The following is a 20564-nucleotide window of genomic DNA, read 5'->3' as shown; positions in this document are numbered from 1 at the left end:
CTATATCTTTTATCCCTGATCTCCCTAATGTATTCTTCACACACACCCTCCCGTCCGCCCCCGCTATTGGTAACCATTTTTTGGATTTTATGGTTTATTCTTCCATTTCTTTTTTTTTTTCTTGAAGATTTTTATTTATTTATTTGACAGAGACAGACAGCGAGAGAGGGAACACAAGCAGGGGGAGTGGGAGAGGGAGAAGCAGGCTTCTCACTGAGCAGGGAGCCCAAAGCTGGACTGGATCCAATGAGCCCAGGATCATGACCTGAGCCGAAGGCAGACGCTTAACGACTGAGCCACCCAGGCACCCCTATTCTTCCTTTTCTTAAAAATATAAGTCAAATGTGTATTTATGCCACTCCCTAACTTTGGTAAACAACAGCATACTGCATACATAGTTCTCCACTTTTTAAACTTGATATCTTGGAGATCATTCCATAGCAGCATATAAAGATATTCCTCATTTCTTTTTTTGGGTCTCTTTCTCATTATTTCTCTCTCTTTTTTTTTTTAAGATTTTATTTACTTATTTGAGAGAGAGAGAATGAGAGAGAGTACACGAGAGTGTGGAGAGTCAGAGGGAGAAGCGGACTCCCTGCTGAGCTGGGAGCCGGATGTGGGACTCCATCCCGGTACTCCAGTATCATGACCTGAGCCGAGGGCAGTCCCTTAACCAACTGAGCCACCCAAGCGTCCCTCTCATTCTTTTTAATAGTTGCATGGCATTCCATTCTATTGACGCACAGCTTGTTTAATCACCTAAGTGATGAACACTTGGGCTACTTCCAGTTTTTTTCTATTCCAAATAATGATCCAACGAATAGTCCTGTGAATACATCTCTTCGTGGTTTTGCTAGTGCGTCTATAAAATAGATCCTTAGAAGCAGAACTACTGAGTAAAAAAGCAAATGCTTATATGACTTCGTTAGATACTCTGAACTCCCCTCCAGTAAGGTCTGTATTTGAGTTCACAATTGTGAGGAGTGACGTTTCTCCACAGGCTTATCAACAAGAGTGTGTTTTTAAACTTCTCTGATTTTTTTTTTGCTCATTTGATAGATGAGAAATGGTGTCTCTATGTACTTTTATTTTGCATTTCTCAATTCATGGGGAACGCTGAGCAACTTTTTCAAATTAAAGGAAGCTACCTTTTTTTCCTTTAGGATTGTTGGTCTTTTTCTTCTCATTTTAGCAGCTTTTTATAGTAGGGATACTAGCTTCTTATCTATGACGTAAGTTATAAATGTTTTTCAAGTTTGTCACTTGTCTTTTTATTTTGCTAAAGGTTTTTTTCCTGCCATGTAAAATTTTTAATATAATCAAATCATCAATCTTATCATAATTGCCTCTAGATGTTTAATCAGTTAGAGATGTTTTCCCTATTCCTAGCTTACTCACTGTTTTCTTCCAACCCCTGAATGGTTCCATAGTTTACATTTAATTCTTTGATCCATTTGGCATTTCACTTTACTCTTCAATTCTGAATGCTTTATCCATTTCCTAACAACTGGGTCACATTTGTGCGTTCAACAAATCCTCAAGAAGGATTTAATTAAATATCTTAGTCTCATGTTTGCTTTCTTTTTCTACCTCAGTGAAAACTGCTTCATGTTTTATGTTGATGACATAAAATCTTAATTGCAAAGGATCAAATATATAATGGTATAAGGAAAAAGGTAAAAAGTATTTGATATTCTATTATCCTAAGATAATCACTCCAACATTTTTGTACCGTCCTTTCATGTCCCTGTTTATCATACATACACACTGTTATTTTCTAAAAGCACTTCACATTAGGATCTCATTTTGATTGTAAGAGCTTACTATTTTTTTTAATGAAAGGTATTTTTATTTTTAGTTTTTCTGCTCAATTTCCTAATTCTTACAGCCTTTAAATATTAATTTAACACTTTAGGCATCCATTTCAACAGCATGTCAGTTACATAATGAGCACTCTGCTTTGTGACAGGAACATAATATGGAACAGAGGTACTGATAAGCTTTTTCTAGAGCCTGGTGGAACGTACAGACAAGCAAGGAGGTGGACCATTATGAAATGGTGGGATAATTACTAAAATTGGGGACATATAAGAGCTTTATGGGAGCAGAAAGAGGATGTCAAACCCATATCTAAGCATGTGTATGGGGAGGGAGATATCAAGAACACTTCACTTCTAAACTGAGATTGGGGAAACGAATGTGAGTTATCCATATGAAGGGGAGGATACAGACATGTGTTTCAGGTAATTGTAAAGATGAGATGAGAGAGGATGATTTATTCACAAACTAAAACTCCATTACAGAGATAAAAAATTAGAAAGGAAAAAAAAAAAAAAAAAGAGCACTGATAAGAAGGGACCAGAAAAGTCATGTTGGGAATGTATCCTGGGAGTAACACGGGAAGAAGAGTGGAGGCAGACCAGGGCTCCCACTGTAACAATTAAAGAAACAATATACATTTTTTATAAATTCAAGCTTGGACCAAGCAGAGAACCTCATGCTGGAGAAAAAACTAGCAGAGCTTTTAGTGGTTCACGGAACTGGAGTATAAATTTTGAAACTTAAGGACTCTCAACTCTAGTGTCCCATGGAAGATTTAGCTAGCTATGGACTTGCAAGGGAAGCTTGGGAACTAGGTCTAAAACTTCAAAGGGCTTGATATTCAAAGGGCTTGATATGCTTGATATTTGTGGAAACATATTGGAAACAAAGGCTAGCTGAGGGGAGAGAACATGCCACAAACACACACAGGTCTTTCTTCCCATGAACACATTCACCAGATTCTGAAGTTTCATGAAGCAGAAGGCTGAAGAACCTTGTCTGGAAACCTCTGGATGGCAGAGCTAGATCAAACTCAGTCTTTCAGGGATGAGGAGACAAAGACCCTCCAACCTCTCAATTAAGAACCATGGGAGAAGCATCCCCTCCCCCCAAATAAAGAAAAATTAGAGATAGACTGAGTCTTATTAAAACTGCAACTACCCCAATCCAACCCAATCCGAGAATGAGTGGAAACAATCAACCTATTTATGAACAACTAGACTGCCAAAGGGGGAGAAAAGAGAACAGTAAAAGGCTTCAGAATATGTGAATAAAATCTTATGAAATCTTATGTTCTACAGAAATGAACAGAAACTTTGAAAAAAACATATCTAAATAGCTCATAAATATGTGGGAAAATGAGAATCATGAAACACTAGGGAAATAAAATTAAGACTGCAATGTGATTTGACTAAATATTCACCAAAATGGTTAAAGGAAAAAAACACGAACAATAGCAAGTGCTGACAAGGAAGTGGGAAAACGTGGACTGCCAAGGAAAGTTTAAATTGGTGCAACATTTAAAAAACTCTTTGGCAGTAACTATTGCAGCTGACCATAGGTAAACTCTATTACAGACTGTATGAGTTTCTATAGCTGCTGTAACAAATTACCACAGATTTGGTGGTTTACTATAACATAAATAGATAATCTTGCAGATCTGGAGGTCAGAAGTACAAGACTGGTCTAAGCCAAAATCGAGTTATCAGCAGAGCTGTGTTCCTTCTGAAGGTTCTGAAGGAGTTTTTCCTTGACTTCTCCACCTGCCTATACTGCTTGGCTTGCGGGCCCCTTCCCATAATCACATCTCCTCCTCTGACTCTCCTGCCTCTCTCTGACCCTTCTACAGGCCTCTGTGACTATACGGGCCCGCCTAGATAATCCAGGACAATCTCTCCACCTCAAGATCCTTAAATCACATCTGCAAAATCCCTTTTGTCATGTAAGGTAACACATGCAAATCTCTATGCAACATGTAATTCGGTCCACTATGTGTACCTATTTTCTAGTCCCAGGTTTATTCCCAGTAAAAATGGACAGAATTGTCATAGTAGCATTACTCAAAATAGCTCAAAATGGGAAACAATCCAAATGCCCATCAATAATATGGTGGATAAATATATTCTGATATATTCACAAAATGGAACATTTTACAATGTTGAGAATGACCTACAAGTGCATGCAACAATATAGAGGATTCTTAGAAGCATGCTGAGTGAGAAATGTCAAACAGCAAATATAAGAGTACAAACTGGATCATTTTATCTGTATAAAATAATAATTTTAAAAAACTGTGTCATTAGAAATGAGTGAATACTCTTATATAGAAGGGCAGGCAAAACCAGGAGACCTGAGGGGAGCTCCTGGGTCAGGTAATACTTTGTTTCTTGATTTTGAGGCTGTTCTTCATCTTGGTTACATAGCAATATTAATATAATATACACATATTATATTATTTTCTTTATTATTAAGTCTTATATTACAATAAATGATTTTTTAAAAGATTTTATTTATTTGACAGACAGAGATCAAAAGTAGGCAGAGAGGCAGGCAGGACGGGGGGAGCAGGCTCCCTGCTGAGCAGAGAGCCCAATGCAGGGCTCGATCTCAGGACCCCGAGATCATGACCTGAGCCGAAGGCAGAGGCTTAATCCACTGAGCCACCCAGGTGCCCCTACAATAAATTATTTTTTAAGAGTAATCGGGGACCCTGGGTGGCTCAGTCGATTACATGTCCGACTCTGGATTTTAGCTCAGATTGTGATCTCAGGGTTGAGGGACCAGGCCCCGTGTTGGGCTCCTTGTTCAGCACAGTATCTGCTCATCCCTCTCCCTCTGCTCCTACTACCCCCCACCTGCTTACATGCTCTATCTCTAAAATAGATAAATGAAATCTTAAAAAAGAAAAAAGAGTAACAGGGAATCAATGAAAAATTTTTAATCTTTAAAAATTTTTTTGTTTTATTGAGATATAACTGACTTGTAACATTGCATTAGCTCAAGGTGTGCAGTATAATGACCTGATATATATATATATATGAAACCAATATATATAAATACCTATTTATATATATACCAAAGTAAGATTGAATATCTTTTTTTAAAAAAGATTTTATTTACTATTTAACAGAGAGAGAGAGAGAGATCACAAGCAGGCAGAGCAGCAGGCAGAGAGAGGGGGAAGCAGGCTCCCTGATGAGCAGAAAGTCCGATGCGGGGTTCAATCCCAGGACCCTGAGATCATGACCTGAGCTAAAGGCAGAGACTTAACCCACTGAGCCACCCAGGTACCCTAAGATATTGAATATCTTACACAAGATATATATATGAATACATATATATATTTATGAAACCAATATAAGATATTTGTTAACATAAGATATATATACATGAGATATATATATATATATATATATCCAATAAAAGATTTTTATCAGAGAATTACATGATCAAATTTTCCCTGCAAAGAAAGTCTCCAAAAACTTATTTGATAGCTAAGACTCACCTTCCTCTAGGTTCTATATACTTTTAGTACTTTCCTTTTTTTTTAAGATTTTATTTATTTATTTGAGAGAGACAGAGAGAGAATGAGACAGAGCATGAGAGGGGGGAGGGTCAGAGGGAGAAGAAGACTCCCTGCTGAGCAGGGAGCTGGATATGGGACTGAATCCTGGGACTCCAGGATCATGACCTGAGCCAAAAGCAGTTTCTTAACTAACTGAGCGACCCAGGTGCCCTAAACTTTTAGTACTTTCCTAAAAAAAGACTTCAGTTCTCAACAACAGTTATTCCTCTTTTTGAACAAACTCCAAGTTTTGACTTTAGGTACTAAACACAGGGTGCTTTGGAAGGTCTCTTATAAACCCATTTGAACTCTACAGTGAAAAAGTGCTTCAACTGCAGGGATCAAAATTCTAAAAGTCACTTTAAATGAAGGTGGGAGATGTAATTCCTAAATATGTATTTTTAAATTGTACATTGACTTTTAAGAAATGTATCACAATTATCATTTAATATGCACATCATTCTAACATTTAAAAAAATCTACATTAAAGAAAGTACTCATAATTCATAAAGGTTGCTTTATCACCCTAGTTCTCAGGACAACTAGACTCCTGATTTATCACTATATTTTTAAAAAGGTAAAGAAAATGAATTTTAGCATACATGTCAAGTATTAAAGCTTTCTAAATCTTAAAAGATATATATCTCTTCCGTGTTTTTCTTACTCACACTTGGTTTTCCAAAGCACTACAGATATGTACCACATAGCTCTCTTAATTGTATGAATCATCTCCTTGAGTTGCGTAAGAGTTTTGAGAGAATGATATTATACAAAGGTTTTAAACATTTTTTAAAAGATTTGCTTGCCAGAATATTTCAAACATATTTCAAAAAATGTTTTAAGTTCTTCAGTTTTTATAAGAGGACACTGGCATTTTTTCTTGATTCCTCCCTCTTTTCTTCCTTCCAGTCAACAAGCCCTTATTGAAGTCCTACTGTGCGCCAGCTACTTTTTTAGCTATTGAAAATACTGCTGTCATCAAAATAATATTTTGATTAGGTTACATTCTAGTGGGGGAAAGGGGATCCAGACATGATAAATAAATAATATGGTATATTAACAAGTGATAAGAGCTATGATGAAAAATAGGGCAAAGTAAGGGGGATAAGACATTCTGGGAAAATCATCAGATAAAAAAGAAGAATTATGTTCTAATTTCAAAGAGCTTAAAATGGTAATGTTTATCTTGCTTTTTTCTACTAAGTCTTAAAAAATATATATATATCATAACACAACAAGTTGGTCAACAAATACTATTACCTAGGAAGTACAATATAAAAGTAACAGACATAAAGCTTATAAGTCATTTGGTAAATAACTATCACCCATAGATAATTAAAGTGGCAGATACCCTATAGAAGCTTTCAAGGTGACAAGTTCAAGCCCCATTTTTAATAAAGTAAATTCACTGTCGTGGGTTTTATTTTATTATACCTACTAGAACTTCTTTTTACTCAGCATGAACATTTATAATCAGAAAGAACATGTTCCTAAGTAGGAAAATTTCCCTTTAGATATTTTCTGCCAAAATATTACTTACTTAGACAATCTGTTACATTGTGTATAATCTTCAACTCTGCAGATGGTTGCATTCCTTAATATTGCCTGTCTATAATTTTAAGAAGTACTACAGCACACTTCAGGGACTGTATGTGCTATATAAATGGAAGGTGCTTTACAAACAACTTGCTTTGGAGTTCTCCCAAAGGAAGTTATTAAAGTAATAATGCTATCAGAAGTAACAAACTACTGTGAATGTGAAATATTAATGGAATTTTCTGCCCCAAATATTCTATTTCCTCTCAGTAGCTTCTTCCGACTACACAAGCTAGACAGGTCCTGTAATGAGAACTGGAAAACATCTCCTGGATTTGGTAATTAAAAAGGTAGGTCACTGCTTACTTTAATGACAACAATTTTGATAGAATGGCGGCAGACCGCTGGAATACACCTAGTTGAGAAATCAACAGGCTGGAAATGAAGACAAAAAACTGCAAACTACTCTTTTGAGAAATTTGGATAAAAAGAGAGATCAAATAGTAACTAAAGAGGAACTCTCTAGTTTTTAGTTTTCTACTACATTAGAGTGACTTGATAGGTTTCCTGAGAGGAAGAAATCAAAAGAAAAGGAGAAACACAAGTTAGAACAAAGAGACCAAAGAATGGTGTTGCTTCGAGCAAAGGGTAAAGAAAGCAGACAGGTGGCCAACAGTGAATGGGTAGCTCTGAAGAATAGGATTGTCACCTCACTCTCAGAGATCCACTGGGAGAAAATAAGGCTTTTCTTAGAGGGAAGGTCTGGGATATTGAAAGAATTTCCTAATGACACTAATTATCTTAATAACCCAGGAGATGGGGCTGGTCACTGAAGTGAGCAGAATGGGAAAAGGAGAGCATGTGAAAAATGTGAAAGGCTTATAATGCTTAAGGACGATGAGAAAGCAGATGACCAAAGAGAAGTAAACGACAGTACCGTTGAACGCACACATACCATAAACATTTTGAAACGTACTTTTAACTATTACTCTTAAAACTAGATGAGGTACTTCTGCTTCTTGTCAAGGTGGAGTAACAGGGACCAGAATTAACCTATCTGAAACAACCAAAAAAAAAAACCAGACAAAATATATGAAATAATGGTTTTGAAAACACCATGCATTTAAAGATAGCATGTAATAAAAGACAGTGATCCCTGAGAGATAGGAAATAAATGAGGTGAACCCTATGACCACCCCAGTGTCATTGGGGACTCGCTAACAAGTCGCAACAACTCAGTTTTCTAGCCCTGCTCACAGGTACTGTTTGCTACCAGAAGCTAAGGCAGGATGCCAGAAACCATAGCTCCAAACAGGCCCCAAGATCCAATTTCCGACTGGTTTGATCCAGTTTAGACACTGAGTTAACCCTCCAGATGACCTCATCTAACTGTAATGAACAAAAACACACCTAACAGCCTATGACCCATCCAACTGTGCCCATTTAGGGGAAGAAAAGGGGTGGTACTCTTGGTTCTGAAGCCTTATCCCACTTCCTGGGAAAAAACGCTCTGTTAACGTGCTTACCAGCCTCTTAATTACCCTAACCCCATAAAACCCAATTGGGGAGAAGGTGACTTTAGAGCATGAGCTTCCCTTCTCCATTCTCTGGCCATTGAATAAATTACGTGCTTGCCATCAAATACTGTATTGTTTTTGGCCATTTGGCAAAAGGTATCGACTAGGGAAAGAACCTACCACTTTGGTAACATCAGCTTATTTCCTACCAGGGGCTTCCATAGCCTGGAAGGGGAAGAGACTCCTCTACCCCTACTGTCCCCAGGACCAGGAAAACTGAACCAACTAGAATTCATGGGACAGAAGACCAGAGAGAAGAGAGCTGTTCAAAAAGATTAACTGCGGAAATCTGCAAATCGTCCACCATTAGTACTCAGCAAAACGCTATGCACTCACTGTATGTGTGTGAGAAAAGTTCCAGAGTCTGGGGGAAGAAACCATACAGGATTAGAAAGAATATACCTGTTACTCACATATGACTGGGAAGCAAGCCTGTTCCTGACAACCAGGTTGGAAAACCTTATAATTCAGAATATTTGGTAGAGTACGAAGAAAATTATTGCCTCAGGAGTAGAAAACAATTAGGTCTAGACCAAATACTGCTCAGGTTTTGCTAGTGAATCTTAACAAGCAAGACTCAAAAAAACCAAATTGTTTCTAAGTAACTTGACAGTATCTAAAACAAGAATATTTATAGGAAGATTAAAGTGTTAGTATCAAACACTGTAAAATTCATGTCTGATACCCAATCAAAAATTATTAGACATGCAGAAAAGTAGGAAAAAACTATCCATAAGAAAATTCAATTAGATACAGAATTGAGAGATGACCGAATTAGCAGATAAGAACATTTCCTTTGTAGCTTCACCTCCACTCAAATCTGTGTGATTTGTTGGCATGAAATTTACCTTACACAATTTCTACTAAAAATGTACTAAATCAACCAATACTAAATAATACTGGAAGGTTCAACTGGTTAAAGGTTTGAAATTTTTCAAGAATGCTAAAGGCAATTTTCTTTGATACATTCTGCCATTCAGAGAAGGGATATTCAAAATAGGAACTAAATTTACACACTACAGTAAAGAAAACACTGACTATAACAACTCCAAGCTTTCAAAAAAGATTATAAGTATATTTTTAAAAAATAATTTATTTTTAAAGAGAGAATGAGTGCGGGAGCGTGTGCATGAGAGGGGAGAGGAGCAGAGACAGAGAGAAGCTCAAGCAGACTCCTCCCACCCCGACTCTGGGCTCCATCTCATGGCCCTGAGATCATGGCCTGGGCCAAAATCAAGAGTCGGACAGACACTTAACTGAGCTACCCACGTGCCCTGAGTACATTTTTAATAAATGCTTAAAAACAGATATCTTGCATAGCCATAAATGAGCTTTTAACATTAGTTTTCTTTTATTCTATCTAAAAACCGAGGTTTCAATCAACTTTATAATTATGCTTATGTTTTATAAGTAAATTTACATCTTTGTATTTCCTTTCTGGCATATTAGTAAATATATTCCATTAAACATAATTGGCTTATGACGTGAGAAGTTAAATATTAAAGAAAACTTCATGGTGATTATTGTTTTCACGAAAACCCATTACTTTCATACATGGTGTGAGAAACTAAAGAAAGTATGTATTTACATACTATTACATCTGAATATTTGAAAAATTACCTCCTAAAAATAATTTATGAATTTTAAATTTCAAACAAACATCAGTTTCAAAATACTCATTTAGTGAGAAAACTGTTAACAAATACTGAATCGAAGGTACAGATATATAGATGCTTTTTGCTATTTTAACTTTTCTATATGTTTGGAAAAATAATACAGTGGCATGCAGCTAAAATACTGCTTATAGGTAAATCTGCAGCCTAAACAACTTAGAAAAGGGTTAAGCCAATAATCTAAACTTAGCCTTATTAAACAAGAAAATGAGCATATCGAACCCAAATAATAATAAACCCAAAAAATAATAAACACAAGAGCAGAAAGCAATGAAATTGAAAATGAAAAGGAGAAAAATCAATGAAACCAAGTGTTGGTTTCTTTCTTTTCTTTTCTTTTTTTTTTTTTAATTTGACAGACAGACATCACAAGCAGGCAGGGAGGCAGGCAAAGAGAGAAGGAGGGGAAGCAGGCTCCCCGCTGAGCAGAGAGCCCAATGCGGGGCTCGATCCCAGGACCCTGGGATCATGACCTGAGCCGAAGGCAGAGGCTTTAAACCACTGAGCCATCCAGGTGCCCCGAAAGTGTTGGTTTCTAAGAAGACAAAATTAATAAACCTCTAATTGTAATTATTAGGAAAAAAAGAAGAAACTAATGGTATCAGGAATACAGAGCATCACACATCACATTCCACATACATCCAAAGGGTAATAAGGGAGGATTACAAGCAATAATTTAGAAAACTTCAATGAACTAGAAAAATTCTTTGAAAGACATAAACTACCAAAGCTTACCCAAGAAGAAAGAAATGGAATAATTTAAGAAAAAAAGTTGAATTTGTAGCTAAAATCTTCATACCAAGAAAATTCTAGGCCCAGATGACGTCCTTGGTGAATTCTACCAAACATTTAAAGAGAAATAATGCCAATTTTATATAAACCGCTTGAGAAAACTGAACAGAATGAATACTTTCCCATTTTTTCTCTGAGGTTTGCATTACCCTCATACCCACACCGGAAAAAGTCATTAAGAAAAACTAAATATCAATATCTTGTAAACACATTCAACAAGCCTTACACTCAGTTTGAATCCAACTATATATAAAAAGGACAATATATGACTATGTGAGGTTTATCTAAGCACACAAGGTATTAACGTACTAAAAAACAAATCCATTTGATCTTAAAGGATGCAGAAAAGCACTGTAAAAAAATTAACAATAGTATTAAAAAAAACTCTCAAAAATCTAGAAATGGAAGGGAACATCCTCAACCTGATTAATGGCATCACTGAAAAACATGCCATTAAGATATTAAAGTGGACTGAATGCTTCCTAAGATTACTATAAACAAGGCAGAAATCAATTCTACACTACTGGAGGTGGTAACCAAGAAAAAAAATGAAAGGAAGCCAGATTGGAAAAAAAGTGAAACTGCCTTTATTTGCAAACTATGTGATCATCAATATAGGAAATGTTAAGAAAAATCTTCAAAAACTACCAGACTAATAAGTATGGGTAGCAAAGTCAAAGATACAAGGTCAGTACCCAGAAATCAACTGTATTTCTATATTCTAACAATGAACACTCGTAAACTAAAATTTTAAAAATGCCATTTACGATAGTATCAAAATATATGAAATAGTAATAAATTTAAGAAAAGATTTGCTAGATTTGCACACTAAAAACTATATAGCACTGATAAAATTATAAAAGACCTAGATCAATGGGGTATTCTACTCATGGATCAGAAGACTCAACACTGTTAAGATGTGAATTTATCACAAAATGATCTGTAGATTCATCATGTAATCCTAATCAAAGTCTCAGGGAACATTTTTATAAGAACAACAACCTGATTCTGAAATATTTATGGAAAAGCAAAAGGTCTAGAATAAGCAAAATTATTTTGATAAATGAAATAACTTAGAAGAATTTACAATTTTGTGAGTATAAACCTAGAGATGCAAAACAAAGAAACAAAACAAGAGAAAAAAAGAACTCTAGAAATAGTCTTACACAGATATAACCAATGATTTTTCTAAAAGAGTGCCAGGGCAGTCAACGGGTGAAGTATAATCTTTTAGATCTATATTCCAAGAAATAACCTTGACCCTTATATATCATACAATATACAAAAATTAACTTCAAATGAACTTGGTAAAACTTCTGGAATAAAATATAGGGGGAGATACTTCTGGCCTTGGGTTAAATAAAGATTTCTTTGGTCAAAAAAAAAAAGAAAAGAAAAATTGGTAAGTTTGACTCATCAAAGTTAACTTTTATCATTTGGAAGGCCCTGTTAAGGAAATGAAAAGGCAAACCACGGACAAAAGAAATATATTTGCAAAACATACATCTGAGAAAGGACTGTGAATCTAGAATGTATAAAGATCTCTTAAGACTCAGTAATAAGAGAACAAGCAATAAAATAAAAATAAAAAGCCATTAATTTTGACAAACACGTGACCAAAGAAGATACGTAGATACCTAATGTGCCTATGAAAACATGGGTCATCATTGGTTTTTAAGCCAGTGGAAGTTAGAACCACAATGAAAATCCACTACACGCTCGTAAGAATGGCTAAAATGAAAACAACTGACAATATCATGGATAGATAAGGATGCAGAGCAGCTGGGGTTATGAAAGACTGTAAATGGGATGCAGAATGGTACATCCATCTTGGAAAGCAGTTGAGCAGTTATTTACAAAGTTAAATACATACTCATCAAATGATCAGGCAATTCCACTCATATTTTACCTGAGAATGAACACATACATCTACAAAAGACTTCTATGCAAACAACTGCAGTAGCTTTACTTGTAATAAACCAAAGCTGTAACAACCCAGTGGTCTCCCATCTGGGGAATAGATAAACAAACTGTTGTATACTCTATACAATGGAATACTAATCAGCAATAAAAAGGCACCACTGATATACGCAACAACATGGATGAATCTTACAATAATTATGCTGATACAAAAGAACACAGCCTGTGTGATACGAGTTTTACAAAAATTTAGGAAAAGTTAACTTACACTGACAGACAGTTGATCGTTACTTGCCAGGAGCCAAGAGCTGGGAGTAGGTGATTACAAAAGTACGTGTGGGAAATTTGGGGGGTGATGGAAATATTCTATATCTTCATTGTGGTGGTGGGGAAAAGGATAAAAATGATTTCAAAACTCATAGAATTTTCTGCCTGTAATTGGTGAATTTTACTGTATATAAATTGTATCTCAAAAAAGCTGACCAAAATGGATACATAATGCAAAAGAGGTGCTCCTTGGAGTAGTGTAATTTGTAGAAGTAAACGGAGTGCATCAGTTCTAAATACACCCTCTGCTTATGTTCTGTTTGGCTACACATGAATGAAGACCTCCTCTGTGGTCACTGTCGTGCTGTATATTTCCTCAGAAACCGTAGTAGGGAGGCCGGAGTGCCTGGGTGGCTTAGTCAGTTAAGCATTTGACTCTTCATTTCAGCTCAGGTCATGATCTCTGGGTTGTGAGATCAAACCCTGCTGCAGGCTCTCACTGGGCATGAAGCCCAAGAGATTGAGCCCCTCGTAGGGCCCCATGCTGGGTGTGGAGCCTGCTTAAGATTCTCTCTCTTCAGGGCGCCTGGGTGGCTCAGTGGGTTAAGCCTCTGCCTTCGGCTTAGGTCATGATCTCAGGGTCCTGGGATCGAGCCCTGCATCAGGCTCTCTGCTCAGTGGGGAGCCTGCTTCCCTTCCTCTTTCTCTCTGCCTGCCTCTCTGCCTACTTGTGATCTCTGTCTGTCAAATAATAAATAAAATCTTAAAAAAAAAAAAAAGATTCTCTCTCTCCCATTGCACCTTCCTGCTCCTCTCTCTCTCTCATACACACACACACACACACACACACACACACACACACAATAGTAGGGAGGCAGGTAGTGTGGTTTATTCAACTCTGGATTACCACTGACTAAATAATGTTCACATCTACTACATACTTCCAGTAACATTTGTAAATAAGAATTTACACATAAACTTCTAAAACCCTTTTTACACTCATTGATTAGTCAGGTAATGCCATTATTTCATGACCAAAAAAAATTAACAAATTTTAGAGATTGTGTTTGAACAAGCAACTTTTAACTCATGATGAAGGGTTTTGTTTTTTTTTTTTTAAGATTTTATTTATTTACTTGAGAGAGAGTGAGTGAGAGTACCAGCAGTGGGAAGGGGTAGAGGGAGCGAAAGAAGCAGGGAGCCCAAAGCAGGGCTCCATCCCAGGACCCTGGGATCATGACCTGAGCGGAAAGCAGATGCTCAATCAGCTGAGCCACCCTGGCACGCATGATGAAGGTATTTCATCTGTTCATTCATCACATCCTCATTTTTTTTCACCATGTAGCTATTTTTTACTTACTTACTTACTTATTTACTTATTTATTAACATATAATGTATTATTTGCTTCAGCGGTACAGGTCTGTGAATCATTCGTCTTCATAATTCACGGCACTCACTCATTTATAATAATAAGGAAATAATATTAAGTCTTGTATTTTAATATCTTTTAGTTAGAAACTAATTCTATAAGCACCAACTAAATTCTTCCACATCAACTGCTTTACACCCTTTATATTGGAAAACTTCAAAGTTCCTCTATGTTTGAACTATGGAGAATTAACTCATTCTTCTGGAGAAATTTATTCCACATACTAATTAAAAAAACAAAAAATTAACTTAATGTTGATAAAACTAAATATATGGTTAGCAGAAGAAATGATAATTGGACAATGAATTTTCAAAAAATGTGTATTATAAACCAATTAAGCAAAACTTCTTAACATTACATTTTAAAGCACGTGGAAAACTTTAAAGCATGTGGAAATGAAACTAACTACAAAATAAATAGCATACTTACAATCTGTTGCCATGCGGAATTGAGAAGAAAGTGCCTGAGTAACAGAATTCCAAAAAGTGTACAAAATTTCAGCTTGTCCATCCTGTGACCCAAAAAAGGAATGTATTCATTAATTATTAAAAACTGTAATGGCTAAGAAGATATAACATTAAAAATAAAAATGTACTTAAATGAAATCTTCTAAGACATCTATCAAACAATGGAATTAAGTAACTAAAGAGAAATATATAGATGACTCAAATTATGTTTCATGTTCTCATGTCCAAGTAATCAGTCATCACCCTCTGCTACTTACTAGTTGTGTGAGCTTTGGGCAAGTTGTTGAATCATTCTGAGCCTCCTTCCATCTCTAAAACGGTGATGGTATCAGTATTTCATTGCAGTATTATTTCATTGCAGTATTATTGTAAGGATTAAAAAGTTCACAAAAAGTAGTGTTGGGATAGTCCCTGACACATAATAAGCCCACAGTGAATTTAGTTATTACTATTATAATTGTTATTACCACCTTCCTTACGTATACAGAAGGTAATTGTGTGACCATAACAAAATGATGAACACAGCAAGCTTAGACCAGAATTATCACCAGAGTATAATTCACCAATTACAAAAGAGAACTGCCTAAAGCATAAATACAGTTAAAAGTATTTTTTTAAGATGTATTTATGTATTGAGAGAGAGAACGAGTGGGGGAAGAGCAGAGGCAGAGAATCTTTCAACCAGACCCCCTTCTGAGTGAGGAGCCTGACTCCAGCTGGATCCTACAACCCATGAGAGCATGACCTGAGCTGAAACCGACAGTCACTCAGGTGTCCCCTATTAACAAATTTTAAAAAGTCACAGGAATTACTACTATTCAGCACAATGTTTCATTCAACTTTGAATAGATGTTTTAGAAAGCAATCACTAAAAAGAAAAGAGTTTCATTTGTTTCATTTGTTAAAACAAGACAAAATAATACTGTTAAACCTGAATCACACTTCTAGAAATTTTACCAAGTACTTTTAAGGTATTTCTACATGTGTGGTACACAGTATCAAACTGCCAATATTCTACTTCTGAAGTATGAAAATGACAATTCATATGTTTAGCCCTAACAACAAGAAAATACACCTAATATTCAAATATGTTATAAATATGAGAAAACTCTAATTGTTTTATTTTGGACTTGCAACAAATAAAATTCCAATTTTCAAGGTTATAAAAGAAAAACTGACCAATGAAAAGTACTGATTTTTCACTTTTATACCTATGCTCACATACTTCTGTTTTCATTGTTTGTTTCTTTAATAAATTTTTTGCTTTGAATCCAACTGAGTATTGTATACCCTAAAAAAGGCAAATCAAGTAATTGTTCATTTGCTACGCAGTGATCAGAAAATAGATTCAAAGGCCTAAGATTTTTTTTAAAAAAGATTTTATTTATTTATTTATTTGTTTGACAGACAGAGATCACAAGTAGGCAGAGAGTCAGGCAGAGAGGAGGAAGCAGGCTCCCTGCTGAGCAGAGAGCCTGATGCAGGGCTGGATCCCAGGACCCTGGGATCATGACCTGAGCTGATCAGGCAGAGCTTTAACCCACTGAGCCACCCAGGCACCCCCAGAGTCCTAAGATTTTATGTGATATGTATATTGCATATCATGAACCTTAAAGGAAATGTTTTCATATTAAAAAACTTTTAAATATACCACACATTAACAGAATGAAGGACAAAAAGAACATGATCATCTCAACTGATGCACACTAAAGCATCTGACAAAATTCAACACTCTTTCATGATAAAATCACTCAAAAAGTTGGGAACAGAAATTACCTCAACATAATAAAGGTCACATATGAGAAGTCCAGCAAGAATAGCAAAATGGTGAAAAATTGAAAGCTTTTCCTCTAGATAAAAAAAATCTGATGACTATATAACTAATTCTACACACACATAAATACATGTGGGGAAGAAAACTTGGGTCAACCTTGCTTAAGAATGCAAATACAAAATTCTCAGATATGAAAGCAAACTGATTTCAACAGGTATTAAAATAATTATTTGAATAATCTAAACAAGTAGGATTTATGCTCCCAATGTAAATATTATTTAGTATTAGGAAACCTATTAATAACTTAATGTCTCAAGGAAATCCTCAGAATAACTTAGCTGAGTGAATTCAAGGCAATTAATACTCTTTAACTTAATAAAATACTTAATACACAATCATTTTTTTAAAAAAATTATAGAAAATAATCATAAAATGGTAGTAAAAAACCACAAAATTCAGAGGTGCCTGGCTGGCTCAGTTGGTAGAACATGTGACTCTTGATCTGTGTTGTTGAATTCAAGCTCCATGTTGGGTGTAGAGATTACTTAAAAAAATAAAATCTTAAAAAAATACAGTACTTTCTATCTTATCTATTTTTAAGTGTACAGTAGTGTTAACTATATGTATCTTATTGTACAACAGACCTCTAGAACTCTTTCATCTTGCAAAACTGAAATGCGATACCTACTGAACTCCTCTTTCTCCCCCTCAGCTCCTACCAACCACCTATCCTGCCTACTTTTACTTTCTAAGAGTTTACCTACCTTAGTATACCTCATGTAAGTGGAACCATGTCTTTTTTTGAATGGTTGATGTTTCACAATGTCCTTAAGTTTCATCCATGTTGTAGCATGTGACAGGATTTCCTTCTTTCTTAAGGCTATATTCACGTGTGTGTGTGTGTGTGTGTGTGTGTGTGTGTGTGTGATATTCTCTTTATCCATTCATCCATCAATGGACACCAGGACTGTGTCTCTGTCTTGGCTATTATGAATAATGGTGCAATGAACATGGGTGAACAGATACCGCTTCCGGATACCGCTTTCAATTCTTTTGGATATGTATCTCCAGAAGTGAGACTGCTGCATCATATGGTAATTCTATTTTTAAATTTTTGAGGAACTTTTCATACTATTTCTCAGCCAGTTGTACCATTTTATATTCTCATCAACAGTGCACAAGGGTACCAAAGTCTCCATATCCTCACCAATACACTGTTCTTTGATGAATGCAAGGTGACATCTCATTATTTTAATTTGCATTTCCTGATGACTAGTGATGCTGAGCATCTTTTCATATACTCTTAATTACTTCTATGCCGTCTTTATATGCCTTCTTTAGAGAAATGTCTATTCAAGTCCTATTTACACATTTTTTTAATACAGTTTTTTTGCTGTTGTCATTGAGTTGTGGGAATTCTTTATATATTCTGGACACCAATCCCTTATCTAATATATGACTTACAAGTATTTTCTCCCATTTTGTATGTTACATTTTCATTCCTTTGTCACACAGAAGTTCTGAAGTTTGATGTAGTCCCATTGGCCTAGTTCTGCTTTTGTTGCCTGTGATTCTGATATCTTACGCACGAAATCGCTACCAAGTCCAACCTCATGAAGTTTTTGCCCTATGTTTTCTTTCAGGAGTTTTATAATTTTAGGTTTTACATTTAGGACTTTAATTCATTTTGAATTAATTTTTGTATATGGTGTAAGGTAAGGGTACTTTTTTTTTTTTTGTACAAGGATTTCCAGTTTTTCACAGCACCATTTGTTGAAGAGACTAGTGACAGATAATTTGTGTGACCCTCCTTATTCTATGTATCATTATTTGTTGTTTTATCTGAAGTTAATACTATCACTACTGCTTTCACTTGAGAAATGTTTGTCACTCCATTTATTCTTATTCCATATTGTTTGCTTTTGATGTGATGCTTATAAATAACATATTTTTATTTTTAAATAATTTTTTGTCTTTTAGTAAGAAATTACAAACCAAATATGTTTACTTAATAGTTGTTCTTGCTTTTATCATTTCATTTTATGCTTTCTTTGTATTTCCTTTGTTTTCTGTGTTTGTTCTGTGGATTATTTTCATTTGCTTTTATCTCCCCCAGAGGTTTTTTTTCTTGTATTTCTTTCAGATGTGTCATTATTCCTACAATTAACCATAAATTCCTTTGAGGTAAATCATCTTTTGTAATTCTACAGAACTACTGAAACAGATTTCTAGAAATAGCAAAAAAAAAAAAAAAAAAAAAGTGAGAGGAGATGTAACAGAATGCTGGCATGATAGAAATGAAATCACTGTCTTAAAGGGATCCCTGCACTCCCACATTCACTGTAGCATTTTTCACAATAACCAAGACATGGGAATAACCTAAGTGTCCATTTACAGATGAAGGGATAAAGAAAATGTGGCATTTGTATGGAAATATACAATGGGATACTAATCAGCTGTAACAAAGAAGGAAATCCTGCCATTTGGACAAGATGGATGGACCTCTAGGGCATTATGCTAAATGAAATAAGTCAGACAAAGAAACAAAACTACCGTATGATCTCACTTCCATGTGGAATCTGAAAAAGTCAAACTCAAAGAAAAACAGAGTAGAATAGTAGTTATCAAAGTTTGGGGTAGGGTGATGTTGGTCAAAGGCTGCAACCTCAGTTATAAGATGAATAAGCTGTGGGGATCAAGTGTATAGCACAGTGAGAATCATTAACATTACTATGTTATATACTTGAAAGTTGCCAAGACAATAAATCTTAAATGTTTTCACCACACACATATACAAAAAGGTAATTATGTGAAGTAATGGACATGTTAACTAACTCTATTGTGTTAATCATTTCAATATAAATACATGTAAAAAATCATCACATTATATAACTTAAACTTACACAATGTTATATGTCAATTTGTCTCAATAAAGCTGAGGGGGAAAAAAAATTCTTCAAGGCTTTAGAGAATTGCCAAAATAAACAAGAAAATTCTAATTCCTTGACACACTCTTTTGAAAGAAAATATTGAGTCAAAAATAATCTGGTTACGTTTTCCCCCTTAGTGACAAGTCACTCAAAACTTGAAATCCACGAAGTATATATACTTTTAATCAGAGAACCCAGACAAACCTTGGCTAAGAAAATGGTATCTTCTGAATGTGCTTTATGAAACAGTCACTACAGCATATTATATCTCATTTAAACCTTAAAACAACCCCTAAAATGTAAACTCCAAGACAGCAGAGGCACCATTTTTGTCTGTTTTACCACTGTAATTTCAGCATTGAGAATGTGAGCCTGACAGAAAAGACACACAATAAATATGTATTGTATTGTATTGATGTCTTATGCATGAAATCACTGCCAAGTCCAATTTCATGAAGCTTTTGCCATATTTTTTTTTCCTTCAGGAGTTTTATAATTTTACATTTTACATTTAGGACTTTAATTAATTTTGAATTAATTTTTGTATAAGGTGTAAGGTAAGGGTGCTTTTTTTTTTAACCTGGACACACAATAAATATTTATTGAGTGGACGAAAAAATCTCAAAAGAAGGCATTCTTAGTCCCTTTCTAGAGAAAAAACAGAAACTCAAAAAGATAAGGTGACCTGCCTAGAATTAAATAGAAAGTAGCAGAACTGGAATTTGATCTAAGGTTTGTCTGATATATAAAAGTATTATTATTCCTTAATTTGACTTACAAAGCCTTTATGATTTTATTTTCTCAGGCTATTT

The 20564-nt window shown here is 35.2% G+C and overlaps 1 protein-coding gene across 1 annotated transcript in view; it reads right to left on the bottom strand.

The window, feature by feature from the left end:
- The window catches only part of COG5 (component of oligomeric golgi complex 5), a 283807-nt gene that overhangs the window by 78449 nt on the left and 184794 nt on the right, over positions 1-20564 (bottom strand). The window contains exon 11 of the mRNA XM_080818263.1: positions 15011-15092. Coding sequence (XP_080674389.1) covers positions 15011-15092 — 82 coding nt within the window. The remainder of the gene's footprint in view (positions 1-15010; positions 15093-20564) is intronic.

The sequence above is a fragment of the Martes martes genome (genome assembly GCF_963455335.1).
Source record: "Martes martes genome assembly, chromosome: 11".
In the NCBI taxonomy this organism is placed as follows: Eukaryota; Metazoa; Chordata; class Mammalia; order Carnivora; family Mustelidae; genus Martes; species Martes martes.
The sequence above is the reverse complement of the archived record's forward strand: the minus strand, read 5'-3'. Positions and strand labels throughout refer to the sequence as shown.